The 16,419-nt window shown below is 39.1% G+C and overlaps 1 protein-coding gene across 1 annotated transcript in view; it reads left to right on the top strand.

Annotated features, from left to right (window-relative positions):
- Positions 1–16,419, top strand: part of LOC101349996 (ovostatin) — a 79,300-nt gene that overhangs the window by 50,814 nt on the left and 12,067 nt on the right. Inside the window, exons 19-27 of the mRNA XM_023741483.1 lie at positions 34–148; positions 1,789–2,017; positions 3,777–3,903; positions 4,611–4,729; positions 5,233–5,284; positions 6,619–6,702; positions 9,037–9,213; positions 9,415–9,496; positions 11,576–11,732. Coding sequence (XP_023597251.1) covers positions 34–148; positions 1,789–2,017; positions 3,777–3,903; positions 4,611–4,729; positions 5,233–5,284; positions 6,619–6,702; positions 9,037–9,213; positions 9,415–9,496; positions 11,576–11,732 — 1,142 coding nt within the window. The remainder of the gene's footprint in view (positions 1–33; positions 149–1,788; positions 2,018–3,776; positions 3,904–4,610; positions 4,730–5,232; positions 5,285–6,618; positions 6,703–9,036; positions 9,214–9,414; positions 9,497–11,575; positions 11,733–16,419) is intronic.

Genomic DNA, 16,419 nt, shown 5'->3' with positions numbered 1-16,419 from the left:
TTGTATTTTGTCTTCCTATTGAAATAACTTCAGTTTTGAAGCCTTCTGGGAGTTTTGAAGCTGGAGGGATTGCCCCTTTCCGTTCTTATGTCAATACTGTGCGGAAATCATTTCCTGAAACTTGGGTTTGGAATCTTATCACAACTGAGTAAGTTTTTTTAATTGTTTTTTATGTGCATTTAATTATTTTTTTTCTTTTTATCGAAGCAAGTGAGGCATAATATTCATAAATATTTGCCAGCTTTATCAAACTAAATGTGTCCAAAAGCCTGAAAATTAAGAGAGTGTGTCAAAAATTCTGCAGAATCTCTGATAAACTTCTACTAGCTTCTCTCTTTTCTTCTTTTCTTCTTTTCACTTTCTCCATTCTTTCATTTTCCTGTTATTTATTTTTCTTACTGTCATTTTTTATCATTTATTTTTTTATAAATATCTGATTTTGTTGAAAGAAAAATTGTACTGAGAGACCATGAAACAGACTGAAATTTGTTTTCTATTGTATGACATGATGAACACAATAATAAATACATATCGATGTAAGGGAGAAAGAAGGAAGGAGAGGAAACAATGTAGAGGAATCAAGAAGAGTAGAAAAAATTAAAAAATAATGAAAAGTAGGAAAAAAAGGGGGTGGGGGAAGTTGGGAAAAATGAGTTTCTAAGTAGTACCATAATAAATTCAAGTATAAGGCTAATGTGAATATTTTAAACTTGGAAACTATATTATAGGAATCATGTTTCTAAACTTATCAGTAAAGTTGGCTAAATATGGCAAAAATAGTTTGTAAGTAAATTAAACTTACCAGTTACTTGTTGCCATGGAGTTGACTCCAACTCACGACAACTCTATGTGTGTCAGAGTAGAACTATGCTCCATAAGGTTTTCAATGGCTGCTTTTTCAGAAGCAGGTCTCCAGGCCTTTCTTCCAAGGCACCTCTGGGTGGACTCGAACCTCCAACCCTTTAGTTAGCAGCCAAGCTCATTAACCATTTGCACCACCCAGGGACTCCAAATTAAACTAGTCAAGAAGGTATGTATCTCATGTAAGTTAAACAAGTCATTAATTTAGGTATCCTGATTATTCCAACATTTCTAAATACTTTGAGGCTAATGACCAGTCACAGTCTATCAATAATTAAAGAGAAATATACACATATAAAAGTATATTTGTATTTGTAAGTAAGTGTGAGATTAATATCAAGTATTTCAATAATTTATAATTTGGTAGGGATTATAAGAAATGAGAGCATCAATAAGATTTAAAGTAGAGTAAAAAGATAAGAGCTCAGAATTAAGAGCCAAAGTACAATCTAAGTAAGTCTAAGGTAAGGGAAGCTAGAATACCGGACACATTTATAATAAGGAAAAAAGGAGCTTCTTTATAGATAAGGTAAAAAGCAGCCCTGGTGGTGCAACAGTTAAGCACTTGGCTGTGACCCGAAAGGCTGGTGGTTCAAACCCATCCAGCAGCTCCATTCAAGAAAGACGTGGCAATCTGCTTCTATAACGGTTACAGACAAGAAAACCCTGCTCTGTTACATGGGGTCACTAAGAGTCAAAATCGACTCAATGACACCTAACAACAACAACAACGACATAGATAAGGAATAACAAGGAGCTGAACAGAGGAAGAACGGGATAAAGAAAGAGAATTCGACTGTTACAGTTTAGTAGAGTGTCACACAGTCAAAGGAAGAGATACTAAGCTTTGAGTAAATGCAATGATCTAATTATATATTGTATGGTGACAACTCGTCTCTTCACTGTTATCTGAATCTTCTCATTTAGCTCCCGGGGGAAAGCCAGTCTTCCTCTTACTGTTCCTGATACCATTACACAGTGGAAGGCCAATGGATTCTGCCTAGATGATAAAGCTGGATTTGGCATCTCCCCAACCATCTCCCTGACAGCTTTTCAGCCCTTCTTTGTGGATCTTACTCTCCCCTATTCAGTTGTTCGAGGAGAAGCATTCACTCTGAAGGCCAACGTCTTCAACTACCTGAATAGATGTGTTCAGGTATTGCCTTGAATCTTATTAATAAATAGCAATTTCTTTCCATGCAATTATCTTCAAACTTGAGACGTATGATGATATGGGACGTTGTAAGTACTTTCTTAGCTAAGTTTGTTTTGAAAACATTAACTAGTTTTACCAGTCAGCCAGTGTGGGGTTTAGAAATATAAATTAGTATATCTAGGTGACTGGCTGAACATAAAAGAACTGAATATAAACTCTGTGATGTAAGTAAGTCATCTTTCTCCTTTGTGTGTGGTGGGGGGGGTAGGGGGATGAATGATTGGACGAAGAAATGTCTAGTACCTTCAGTTCTTCAGCATCTCCAAGGAAGGTCTTTTATGCACAAGATCCTCCTGAAGCAGAGGGATTTATGAAGTAATTAAGCTGGATGTTATAAATTAGATTTTAAATCTGCTTATCTTTCACCTTTGGATTCCCTGGGAATATGCAGAATATATGGTATCTCAGTGGTTTCATGGGCTCTTGACTGCTGGATAATAGCTGTGAGAAAACAGCAATTTCATAGCAGATAAAGCATAGTATTTATTACACTTATTTCTAGCTCTGTTGCTTTGAACAAAATAATTAACCTCTCTAACCAAAAACAAACCCATTGCCGTTGAGTTGATGCCAACTCGTAGTGACTCTGCAGGAGAGAGTAGAACTGTCCCATAGACTTTCCAAGGCTGTAATCTTTATGAAAGCAGACTGCCACATCTTTCTCCTTCAGAGCGACTGGTGGGTTCCAACTGCCGACCTTTTGGTTAGCAGCCGAGTGTTTAACCACTGTGCCACCAGGGCTTCTATCAGTGTGTAAAATGGCCTTAGTAACACATATTTGGCAGGATTTTGTGAGAACTGAGTGAGATAATATAAATGACGAGCCTTGCACGATACATTGCAAATAATAGGCAATTGAGTTAACTTCCCCTGTCTTTAGCCTTTACCTAAATAACAAACTTCAGTAAAACCTCTAGTAATTCTACAGCCTTTAGTTTATCTTATTGGCTCATCTTTTGCTTCAGTATGATTTTTTAATATGGTATGTTCCTCAAAGCCAGCACTTTATTTTATCCGAGAATTGGATCAACATCAGTAAACAGTAGTTACAAACTGACATATCCAAAATGCCAAGTAAGATACCTGACGAAGGTATTCATTGTTTAAACGGTACAGTTTACTGAAAGAAATCAACTATGCAAAACCTACTCAATTTATCAAGATGCAGCATTCAGTAGCAGCTGCTTTTTAGGGAAATAAAAAAGAAAAGATTTTCTCACATTAAAGACAGTTTTTGCTTGTTAAACAAGATTTTGTTTGTGAGCCTGAGATGGGATGCACTGTTATAGATATTTTATATTTTATTTGATATACATGACAACTGTGAGCAGTAGATGACAATGGCCTCAATTTATAGACAAGAAAAAGTAAACTGAGACTCATAAGACTTTATGATAACTTGATCAACCTAGATTGGCCAAAACATCTAAAGCAGTGCATTGTTGTATAAGACCTAAGTACTGCTTTATTCCAAATAATTAGGCAAAGGTCAGTAAGTGTCAAAGATCAGATTATAATAATTTATGTAATAAGACTTTGGAGGTTTCCTCTGGACTTGGAAGCCATTCTTCCCACAGCACAAGATATGAAAGGTGGGGAATCTCCTTTCTGATCTTTTAGACATTCACAGCTGTATGATGTAAATGTACGGAAAGAATTAAATCTTCTTTCTCTCTCTTTTCGTATCTGGCTGTCACAGATTAGTACTGTACTGAAAGCATCTAATGCTTACCAAATCAAACGTCTCCCAACTGAAGATGAAAATGTTTGCATATGTGGCGGTGAGAGAAAATCCTATGCTTGGCTGGTTACTCCCCAAGCACTGGGTAAGCTTTTCAGTTCCTATATATTTTTATATTCTTTCGTAAATCCTCCTAAGAGCTTATGTAAGGCTATTTCTCTATTACAGCAAGTTTACTCATTGCTTAGTACCACCACCTGTCCATTTTTCTATTCCTGTTGTTAGCTGCCGACAAGTCAGCCCCCAACTCATGGCGACCCCATGCACAATGGAAGGAAACACGGCCTCGTCCTGCTCCATCCCATTATGGGTTGCAGATCAGACCATTGTGATCCACAGGATTTTCATTGGCTGATTTTCAGAAACAGATCACCAGGCCTTTCTTCCCAGCATGTCTTAGTCCAGAAGCTCTGCTGAAACCCATTCAGCATCATAGCAATACAAGCCTCCATTGACAGATGGATGGTGGCTTGCACATGAGGTACATTGGCCAGGAATCAACCCTGGTGTCCTGCATGGAAAGTGAAAATTCTACAACTAAAGACCACTGCCCTCTTTTCTTTTACAACCTAGGACCAATTTGCATGGGAACAAGGGTTGGGGAGTTGGAATCAAGTCCTGACTTGAAGAGCTCATATTTTCCATGTCATACTTCTCTCTCTCTTCTGTAAAATTTCAATTTTATTTACAATTTACTGCAATTTAGAGCCCGGAGTGATCGCTGCCTCTTTGAATCTCCGTCATCAGAATTAATCCATTGTAATTCTGCCTTTATATTTCCTGACATTTTAGGTACTGTCAACCTCACTGTCGTTGCTGAAACCCTGACGAACAGTGCCTGTGGAGATGGGTCTTCCGAGTCTCTGAACACTGGCTGGAGGGATACGCTGATCAAACCACTGCTGGTAGAGGTATGGCCTCAAAGTGAAACCTATGGGCTTTGAGGAAGAAATCTGTCTGTATTTCAAAATGTTTTTCTTCATTAGGAAGTGTAAGTATCCCTTTCAGATCTCACATACATAGTAGGAAGGAGCACTTATTCAAAAAGACAGCACAATATTTCAATCAAATACTTGGGAAAAAAGACCAGGGACAGACATTCTGTCCTGAGACATTTGGTCTGCAGAGAACATTTACAGTCAAATATATAATATTCTTGAAAAAGAGATAGATCATTTTGAAGCTTGAAGGATTTTTGAGAAAATCCTTGCCTTTAATTTTAGAAACACTTAGCTTATTCTATAGCATGCAAAATCAAATGGTTCACTTTTTTATTATCTTGGGCTTAAAAGTTTATATACTCATTATCTGGGATAATTTTTTGAGGATGATTTGTTCTTTTTAAACATTTTTACTAATTCTTGAATATGTGAATTTGATTATGACTCCTCTCTTTTCTTCTCCCAATAATTAGCCTGAAGGTATTGAAAGGGAGATGACACAGGGCTCACTTATTTGCACAAGTGGTAAGTAGGACCTCACTTATTTGCACAAGTGGTAAGACTTTTATATGGTCTTGCTAACTTGGCAACATTGAATGAAACCTCTGTTTATCTTTGTTTTGGAATTAACTGTTTTATTATTGATCTCCTGGGAAAGATTAAATTACTTTCAAGTAATACAATTTAATTGTGCCATAAGCAAAAGCAAATTAGAGACTTTAAAGTTCTCCTTAAAATCTATTCCTCAATTCAGAATGCAGTGTCCTTGACTTTCACTCCAGCCTTATCTCTCCCCTTAACTTCGCCCCATCCAATCTTTGATTTCTTCATTAAAAGTTAATTATTATGATCCCGAAGGTCACCTTTCAGCCAAATAATCAATTACCTATAAAATAAATAATAACACCAGTGAGGAACGTGCTCCTTTAAACAATCAACTATACAAGACCAAATGGTCAACCTTTATCCAAAAGAAAAGATGAGAAGGCAAGGAGGGGCAGGGACACTGGATGGATGGAAAGGGGAAGCTTGGGTGGAAATGGTGAGAGTGCTGACACGTTGTGGGAACTGTAACCAGCGTCATGGAACAATTTGTGTCTGAATTGTTGAATGGGGATCTAATTTGCGCTGTAAACTGTCACCTAAAACACAATATAATATTCAAAATACATAAATAAATAAAAAGACTACCAAAAAGGTGAAACGACAAGCTATCTACTGGGAGAATATCTTTGGAAATCATATATCCAATAAGAATCGAATAACCAAAATGTGTGTAAAACTTCAACAACTTAACAACAAAAAGATAACCCAATCATAAAATGGACAAAAGACTTGAGTAGATATTTCACCAAAGGGGACATTCAAATAGCCACCAAACACACAAAAAGCTGCTCAAAGTCATTAGCCATCAGAGAGATACAAATTAAAACCACAATGAGATACAATTTCACTCCCACTAGGATGGCTAAGATAAAAAGAAAATAATAAGTATTGGCAAGGATGTGGGGAAACTGGAACACTTATCTATTGCTGGTGGGAATGCAAAATGGTACAGCTATTGTGAAAAATAGTGTGGCAGTTGCTCAAAAAACTAAAAATAGAACTACCATATGACCCAGCAATTCTACTCCTAGGTATATACCAAAAAAGATTTGAAAGCGGAGACTCAGAGACTTGTACACCAATGTGCATTGCAGTACTATTCACAGAAGTTAATTAATATGATTATAAACAATCCATCAAAAGATGTTAATCACAGGCTAATTGCCCCTAACTATTTAACAAATGTGTTTCAAACTCTGGTTTTAAAATCAATGTGAGTCCCGAATTAATAAATTCACTCTACTGTTTCCTAGGAACCACAGTATCTCAATCAGTGGTGCTAGCATCACCAGAAAATCTTGTGCAAGATTCATCTAGAGCTTATTGGTCTGTTCTTGGTAAGTTTGGAATATAATACATTATAGGGGAGTTATATATAGGCTTAGAAGCCCCGGTGGTTCAGTGGTTAAGTGCACAGCTGCTAAGTGAAAGGTGAGCTGTCTAAACCCACCAGCTGTCCCACAGAAGAAAGATGTGGTAGTCAGCTTCTGAGATTACAGCTTTGGAAACCCTATGGAGCAGTTCTACTCTGTTCTATAGGGTCACCATGAGTTGGAATTGACCTGATGGCACACAATAGCAACAACATATATAGGCTTGGTCCATGGTCCTGTTTGTTGGTTTTGTCATGTTTTGGGTTCCATTTCCAGCCTTAGAATTTAATGATTGAGGTTAGCGCATTTCTCTAGACACTCCACCACAGTAAGAAATTAAGTGCTAGAGCCTCCAAATCTTTTGACTCTTTCTTTTCCTAAAAGGTCATTTTAGCTTTGGCCCATAAATATTCAGTCCCATAATTAGCCCTCCTGGCAGGTGTCTCATTCAGAACACCTCTGTAAAGAAAAGTGCTGATATTTCTCACAAACTAGTGATTTTTAGACATGATATCCTCAACAGGTTAACGTTCAAATTTCATTTTTTTGCATTGGAATCATAATACTCAGGTAAGCTCAAACAACACCCTGCAGAAAAGTAATTGTCCCTGTGGCCAATGACCAGAACAAAGCAAGCTTCTTAATCTTAACTTGTAGGCTGTATAAACCCAGAGCCTAAGTGACCTGCCAATGACTGGAAAAGCTTCAGGTTAATCAGGAACAACTACAGGTTACTTTCTGGTGTAGAAAGGAATATAAAATATACACCAAAATTAAAGACAGTGTGTACCTATTATTGTTCCCCTGGTGAAAACCAGAAAACTGCTTTCTTAGCCTACTCAATATTAAAAGATAGCTACTTCCATGCTTTACTGCTATCATTTTCTTTTTTTTTAAAGTTCCTTGACTGTTTAGCCCCTACTCACCAGCTGTATAGAGTCCAGGGTAAAAATTTAAGATGGAGATGTAAAGAATACAATGGAAGAGATTTTGCACTACATGTAGGATTATAGTCAAATTGTAGTAGGAAAACGCTACTCAGACAAACGCTCATTAAAATAAAAAAACAAACTCGTATCAAGAACATCCCTCAGGATCACGACCAAAGAACGTCTAGGTTTAACCTGAGCTTTTTGGCAAATCAGTTATATCCATACATCATCACAATGATGTCCAACAAATATAAGTCACAGATACTACACAGTCATATTTATGACAATCATCCTAAACTCTTCTTATTTTATTTCCAAATGGTTCAATTTCCATTCAGACCATAGAGATTCCTTACAGTGGCTAAGCATATTGTTATTGTGTGCCGTGAGTTAATTCTGACCCATAGCGACCCTGTAGGGGTTTCTTGGGCTGTAATCTTTACAGGAACAGATAACCAAGTTTTTTCTCCTGCGGAGACACTGGTGGGTTCCAGCCACTGACCTTTCGATTAGCACTGAGTGCTCAACCATTGCACCATAAGGGCTAAGCACAGTAGACAAGAAAGCTGACTCTGCAACAGGCTGCTGAAATCTCAATCCCAGATTCAACACTTGCTGTATCACTTTGGGCAAGTTACTTAACCTCTCTGTGCCTCATTTCCTCATCCCTTAAAGGAAGATAATATTATGTATTTCATAGAGTTGTTATAAAAATTAAGGGAATTAAGATGCTTACACCCCTTCCAGATATGTAGTGGGTTCTATATAAGTTTTAAGCATCAGTAAAGAGTGTGTAGGGAAGTTGTTAAGCCCGGGCACTCTAAAGTCATACTGTCTGTGCTCATTCTTGACTCTGACGCGTCTGTTTTGAGTGATGTCAGGATATTTATTTACCTCTCCATGCCTTGGTTTTCTCATGTATAAAGTGGAAATAATAATAGTATATAGTATCTACTCAGTCATAAGGATTGAATGAATTAATGTCAGTGCTCAGAACAGTATCCAGTACATGGTAAGCATTTCATAAAGGTTTATTTGGGGCCCTACTTTTGTCCTTTCAAATTGATAATTGGCCTTGAGTTCTCTTGCTTCGTCCTGGGAATTTTGATTCCCACAAATTTTTGGGCTCTTCTACTCTTGGCTGCTTTGGGAAACATAGCTCCTCCTTAGTTCTGGAAGCAAGGTCTGACATGTTTTGTTAACTCTACAGTGTGGGCCCAACAAGTAGAGAGAGAGGAAGATTTAGATAATATAGAAAAATAATTATTTTGAATATCCATAGCGTAAAGGTGTTGAACATAACCTAATATTATTTTTCTTATCGGTTTTGATAAAGTACTTCATATTGATTTGATTGACTTTTCAGGAGATCTTCTTGGTTCTGCCATGCAAAACTTAAGGAATCTTCTCCAAATGCCTTTTGGTTGTGGAGAGCAGAATATGGCTCTATTCGCTTCCAATATTTACATCTTGGACTATCTGAGTCAGACTCAACAACTGACAGAAGAGATAAAATCCAAGGCTATTGCATACCTGATCGAAGGTAAAGCATTTAAAAGTCTTTTTTTATTTTTCTCGGGTAAATTCCTGAATCCCAGCTCTTTTCTCTTGTTAAGTACACTGAATGTATTTGTGTATATGTATATATTCACTTATAACTAATGTGAATAGTCAGTTTATCCAATTTTCCTGCTGGGTATTACTTTTAAATTGAAAAATAGTTAAATCTTCTTTCTTGTTCTAGGATATCAGAAGCAGCTGTCTTATAAACACTCAGATGGATCATATAGTACCTTTCGACAAAGAGATCAGCAAGGAAACACATGGTTTGAATTGATTTTAATTTATATGAATTTAATTAGAAGTTTTTTAACATTTCTTTTTTTATCAAGTAGCTATTTGGGAATTTTATAAAAACTATGGACCTGTTTATATTCAAGCCTCCACACACGTATACACAAATTCAATTTAATAGGATTCTTGGGCTTTCAGGTTAAAAACTCATGATATATGGCTTTATTTCTATCTTTTACTTATGAACAATGCATGCTAAATAAACAAATCATTAGGCAAAAAGAAAGTAACTCAACAGGTAAGAATAAGGAATGTGAAACCTAGTTTAATATACAAGCAAATTATTCCAACCAAAACATTAATATTATCCTAAATCAGCCTCAACGGTAACTTCAGCATCACTTATGCTCACTGACAATGCCACTCAGAAGTAGTGTTGTACAGATTGCACTTTCTTGATGAGATATTAAAAACCCGTATTTGAGCACAATGGTACTTGCTACAAATAGTGAAATAAGTACTAAAAACAAATTAAGCATAGATTGTGTTATGATTGTAAGCCCAAAAGATAGGGTGATAGGTGAAATACAAGTTTTAAGAATTATTCCTTATATTCCTAACATTTATTTATACCACTGACTACTATGTCCTGGGAACAGTAAAAAGCCCTTGAGATACAAAAAGACAAATGCTAATCATAATAATCCTTATCTTTGCTTTTATTATTGAGTATAATTAATCCCCATAACAACCCAGTGAGGTAGGTAGCATTACAACACCAATTTTAAGATGAAGAGATAGACACAGGAAGGTTAAGTAATTTGTCCAAGGCGACACTACTAGTTATGAAGCAGAGCTGGAATGTCTTTTCCAAAAACCTGAGCTTTCCCCGACTACATAATTTTGCCTCTCAATAATACATGGCCCTTGACCTCAGAAAGTTTAAAGTATAGTGGGGAAACACAAGTAAGAAAAAATGTTAGAATGCAATATGATAAAAGATAAAGTAAAAATATGCACATGATTCTGTGGAAGCTCATAGGAAGGACAACTTTCCTCAAAACTGTATGATGATTTGTTTGAATTAAACATAACGCAGCTTACACGCATTGATGAATATAACTTGGTGCTTGCCTGCAAAGAATGCCAGTCTATAGGGAAAAAGAGTACATATATAAGAGTAACCCTGATTTATCACGATTGAATGAGCCATTTAAACCCTCTGGACCTCAGGTTATTTGTGAAAATGAGGCACAAATGCCTCATCTTAGCCTGTAAGATAGTTTTCTAGTTACCTATAACCCGTTGCTGTCGATCACGACTCATGGCAACCCCATGTGTTACAGAGTAGAGCTGCTCCACAGGGTTTTCTTGACTGTAATCTTAACAGAAGAAGATTGAGTCAGAATAGACTCAACGGCAGTGAGTTTTTGTTGTTGTTTGGCTTTCTTCCACAGTACTGCTGAGTGAGTTCAAACTGTTAATCTTTAGGTTAGTAGTTGAGTACAAACTGTTTACGCCACCCAGGGATCTTTTTCTGTTTACAACATACTGTAATTCCTCAATAAATGCTTGTTGTTGTTAGGTGCCTCCGAGCTGGTCCCGACTCATAGCGACTCCATTTACGACAGAATAAAACACTGCCCACTCCTGCACCATCGTCACAGTCGGTGCTGTTTGAGCCCATTGTTCCAGCCACTGTGTCAATTCATCTTGCCCGGGGTCTTCCTCTTTTTCGCTGACCCTCTATCTTACCAAGCATGATGTCTGGGACTGGTCCTTTGTGATAAGCTCTTAGATGTTAGGAAAGGACAAATGCAGGAATTGTGCTTGAGGTAAAGAGAAAAGAATCTGGGAAGACATCATAGGCAAGGTAACACTTCACCTAGGAGATGAATGATTAATAGAGAGAAGGTGGAAAAGGAGGCACATAATCCAAGTGTGTGGAGGTTTAAAAGGAATTAGTGAGTTGACACATTAGGCCAGGATTTGGGGGAGGATTTTCAAAAAACGAGACACAAAAATCCAATTGTAGCAAGACACACGTTTGAGGGAACATCCCCTTTGTCCACATTTGCTATACATAATTCATTGTGTGTTATTTTTTCCAGGCTCACTGCATTTGTTTACAAGTCATTTGCACAAGCTAAACGCTACATTTATATTGATGACAAAGTTCAGTCCCAAACCCTTATTTGGCTCATAAGTACTCAGGAATCAGATGGCTGTTTCCCAAATTTTGGCAACGTCTTCAACAATGCTTTGAAGGTACTGGTGAAGTTCTATCTTACAGGTTTCTGTTCTTTCTTCATGATCATTTAGTGAATCCCAAAATACCACCACAAAATTTGATAGAAATCATTGACCTGGGATTTCTACCAGCATAAATTAGTTATCTTGAAAAATCTATAAAGCCTTTTGTGATGGTTAAGATTGTGTGTCAACTTGGCTGGGCCATGATTCTTAGTGTTAATATGTGATCACTCCTGAAAGTAGTTCTAGAGAAACAAAATTATAAGACTGAGTTTTCTAAATAGGCTCTCAAGTCTAGCTAGTCTTGAAGACATTGATGACTCTGGTTTCAACAGTAAAGAGGGCACTGCTAGTCCATGGCATGGGGTGGTGATACAAATACTCAAAATATCGCCACCAATAGATCAGGTATTATTGAAAGGCAAGGCTCAGGTGAACACATGTGTGATATCTTTCTACAGTTTTATCAGAATGAGAAGTATAAGAAAGCTGGTTGGTTGGTCCTACTTTTGCTAGACAAACTGGTGAAAGAAAGAGATGTGCTCAGGGCTTCAGAGTCAAAGCTTGAGTGCCACATAAATGACCTCAAAGTTTCCACTTGTGCTTTGAAAGAAAGCCTTATTTCTTGTAGTAACAGCAGATATTGCCGAAAACTAAACCCAGACTCTTATTGTAAGAGTGGCTGAATTATATACATAATTCATTGCTTAATTGCCAACCTCTAGCAGTGTCTGAAGATAAAGTAAGGGCATTGATTGGGAAGAAATAGGATCCTGAAACTTGGGATGGGGACATATGGGCGGATAATCAGGAATCTGAAGACACTGAGCCCCTAAATTCCATTGAATCACTCCTGCCAGCAGAACCACTCCCATCTGAAGAGATTACTGCCACCATCAATGACTTGAAGGATGCAGGGGTGGTGATTCCCACCACATCCCCAATCAACTCACCTATTTGCCCTGTACAAAAAACAGATGGATCTTGGAGAATGACAGTAGATTATCAAAAACTTAACCAGGTGGTGACTCCAATTGCAGCTGCTGTTCCAGATGTAGTTTTATTGCTTGAGCAAGTTAATACATCTCCTGGTACCTGGTATGCAGCTATTGATCTGGCTAATGCCTTTTTCTCCATGCCTGTTTTGAAGGACAATCAGAAGCAGTTTGCCTTCAACTGGCAAGGCTAGCAATACACCTTCACTTGCCTACCTCAGGGCTACATCAACTCTCCAGCCCTATGTCATAATTTAGTTTGCAGGGACTTGATCACCTTTCCCTTCCACAAGACATCACACTGGTCCATTACATTGATAACATTATGCTGATTGGACCTAGTAAGGAAGAAGCATCAATGACTCTGGACTTACTGGTAAAACATTTGTGTGCTAGAGGGTGGGAAATTAATCCCACACAAATTCAGGCACCTTTATTTCTAGGGGTCCAGTGGTGTGGGGCATGTCAAGATATTCCTTCTAAAGTGAAGGATAAGTTATTGCATCTGGCCCCTCCCACAACTGAAAAGGAGGGACAACACCTAGTGGGCCTTTTTGGATTTTAGAGGCAATATATTCCACATTTGGATGTGCTACTCCAGCCTATTTATCAAGTGACTCGAAAAGCTGTTAGTTTTGAGTGGGGCCCAGAACAAGAGAAGGCTCTGCAACAGATCCAGGCTGCTGTGCAAGTGGCTGTGCCACTTGGGCCATATGATCCAGCTGATCTAATGGTGCTTGAAGTGTCAGTGGCAGATAGAGATGCTGTTTGGGGTCTTTGGCAGGCCCCTATTGGTTAATCACAGTGCAGATTTTGGAGCAAAGCCCTGCCGTCCTCTGCAGATAACTACTCTCCTTTTGAGAAACAACTTTTGACTTGTTACTGGGCCTTAGTAGAGACTGACGCTTAACCATGGGACATACCATGCAGTCTGAGCTGCCCATCATGAACTGGGTGTTGTCTGACCCACAGAGTTGTAAAGTTGGACGTGCATAGCAGCACTTCATTAAATGGAAGTGGTATATACAAGATTGGGCCCAAGCAGGACCTGAAGGCACAAGTAAGTTGCATGAAGAAGTGGCCCAAATGCCCATGGCCTCCATTCCTGTCACATTACCTTCCATAGTCTGCACCTATGGCTTTATGATGAGTTCCTTATGATCAGTTGACTGAAGAAGAGAAAACTCGTGCCTGGTTTACAGATGGTTCTGCACAATATGAAGGCCCCACTCAAAAGTGGACAGCAGCAGCATTACATACCCTTTCTGGGACCTCCCTGAAGGACAGTGGTGAAGGGAAGATCCTCTCAATGGGCAGAACTTCGAGCAGTGCACCTGGTTGTTCACTTTGCTTGGAAGGAGAAATGGCCAGATTTGTGATTATATTACTGATTCATGGGCTGTGGCCAACGGTTTGGCTGGATGGTCAGGGACTTAGAAGGAACATGATTGGAAAATTGGAGACAAGGATTTATGGGGAAGAGGTATGTGGATAGACCTCTCTGAACAGGCCAAAGAAGTGAAGATATTTGTGTCTTATGTGAATGCTCACCAAAGGGTGACCTCAACAGAGGGTGATTTTAACATTCAAATGGATAGGATAACGTGTTCTGTGGAAACCACTCATCCTCTTTCTCCAGCTACTCTTGTCATTGCTCAATGGGCTCATGAACAAAGTGGCCATGGTGGCAGAGATGGAGGTTATGCATGGGCTCAGCAACATAGACTTCCACTCACCAAGGCTGACTTGGCTACAGCCACTGCTGAGTGCCCAATCTACCAGCAGCAGAGACCAACACTGAGTCCCCGACATAGCATCATCCCTCGAGGTGATCAGCCAGCAACCTGGTGGCAAGTTGATTACATTGGACCACTTCCATCATGGAAAGGGCTGCATTTTGTCCTTATTGGAATAGACGCTTACTCTGGATGTGGATTTGCCTTCGCTGCACACAATGCTTCTGTAAAACTACCATCCATGGACTTACAGAATGTCTTATCCACTGTCATGGTATCCCACACAGCATTGCCTCAGATCAAGGGACTCACTTCACAGCAAATGCAGTGCAGTAGTGTGCCCGTGCTCGTGGAATTCACTGGTCTTATCATGTTCCCCGTCATCTTGAAGCAGCTGGCTTGATAGAAAGATGGAATGGCCTTCTAAAGACACAATTACAGCATCAGCTAGGTGACAATACCTTGCAGGGTTGGGGCAATGTTCTCCAGGAGGCTGTATATGCTCTAAACCAGAGTCCAATATATGGTGCTGTTTCTCCCATAGCCAGGAATCATGGGTCCAGGAATCAAGGGGTGGAAATGGGAGTGGCACCACTCACTATTACCCCTAGTGCCCCACTCGTAAGATTTTTGCCTCCTGTCCCTGCAACCTTATGCTCTGCAGGTTTAGAGGTCTTAGTTCCAAAGGAAGGAATGCTCCCACCTGGAGACACATCACTGATTCCATTGAACTGGAAGCTAAGAATGCCACCTGGCCACTTTGGGCTCCTTATGCTTCTGGGTCAACAGGCAAAGAAGGGAGTTACCATACTGGCTGGTGTGATTGATCCTGATTACCAACAGGAAATAGGATTGATATTACATAATGGAGGTAAAGAATAGTATGTCTGGAATGCAGGAGATCCCTTAGGGCATCTCTTAGTATTACCATGCCCTGTGATTAAAGTCAATATAAAACTACAGCAACCTAATTCTGACATGACTACTAATGGCCCAGACCCTTCAGGAATGAAAGTTTGGGTCACCCCACCAGGCAAAGAACCATGATCAGCTGAGGTGCTTGCTGAGGGCAAAGAGAATACAGAATGGGTGATGGGAGAAGGTAGTTCTAAATACTAGTTATGTCCACGTGACCAGTTGCAGAAATGAGGACTTTAATTGTTATGAGTATTTCTGCTTTGTATGTGTGCATTAAATATTTTTGTTTTCTTCACTTCTAAAATATGAGATGTAAATGGGCCTAGTGTGTTTTTGGTTGTATGTGTGTTAGTTGTACCATGTTAGGTGCAAGTATGACTTTAGAATTGTCTTTTTTCAAAGATTAAGTATGGTTTAAGGAGATGTGTACATGTGCCAAGTTGACAAGGGGTGAATTGTGATGGTTAAGATTGTGTGTCAGCTTGGCTTGGCCATGATTCTCAGTGTTCCTATGTGATCACTCCCATGATGGGATCTGCTGTGAGTAGCCAGTCAGTTGAAAGGGATTTTCCTTGGGGTTGTGGCCTGCGTCCAAATATAAGCAGACATTCTGGCTTTTTGCTCAGTCTGTATCCTCCGGCTGCCTCCTGTACGTCTCACCTCTGGTTCTTGGGACTTGAGCTATCAGCTTATCTGCTGATCTTGGGATCAACAATCTTCACAGCCTGTGAGAAGAGCCCTGCTCTCCAACCTGCCAATCTTGGGTTCACCAGCCCCTGCAGTTACGTGAATCAGGAGAAGCCTTACAGTCTTGCTTGCCAATCTTGGTATTCTTCGATATTCACAACCTGTGAGCAAGAGCCCTACTTCCCAACCTGCCGATCTTGGGTTTGCCAGCCCCTGTGGCTACGTGAATCAGGAGACGCCTCTATCCTAATCCACGGACTTGGGACGTTTCAGCCTCTAAAATCACATGAGCCATTTCTTTGATATCTATCTATCTATCTATCCATCTATCTATCTATCTATCTCTCTCTCTCTATATATATATAT

Source organism: Trichechus manatus, unplaced genomic scaffold, assembly GCF_000243295.1.
Source record: "Trichechus manatus latirostris isolate Lorelei unplaced genomic scaffold, TriManLat1.0 scaffold00182, whole genome shotgun sequence".
Classification (NCBI taxonomy): domain Eukaryota; kingdom Metazoa; phylum Chordata; class Mammalia; order Sirenia; family Trichechidae; genus Trichechus; species Trichechus manatus.
This window is presented reverse-complemented; position numbering and strand designations above follow the sequence as displayed.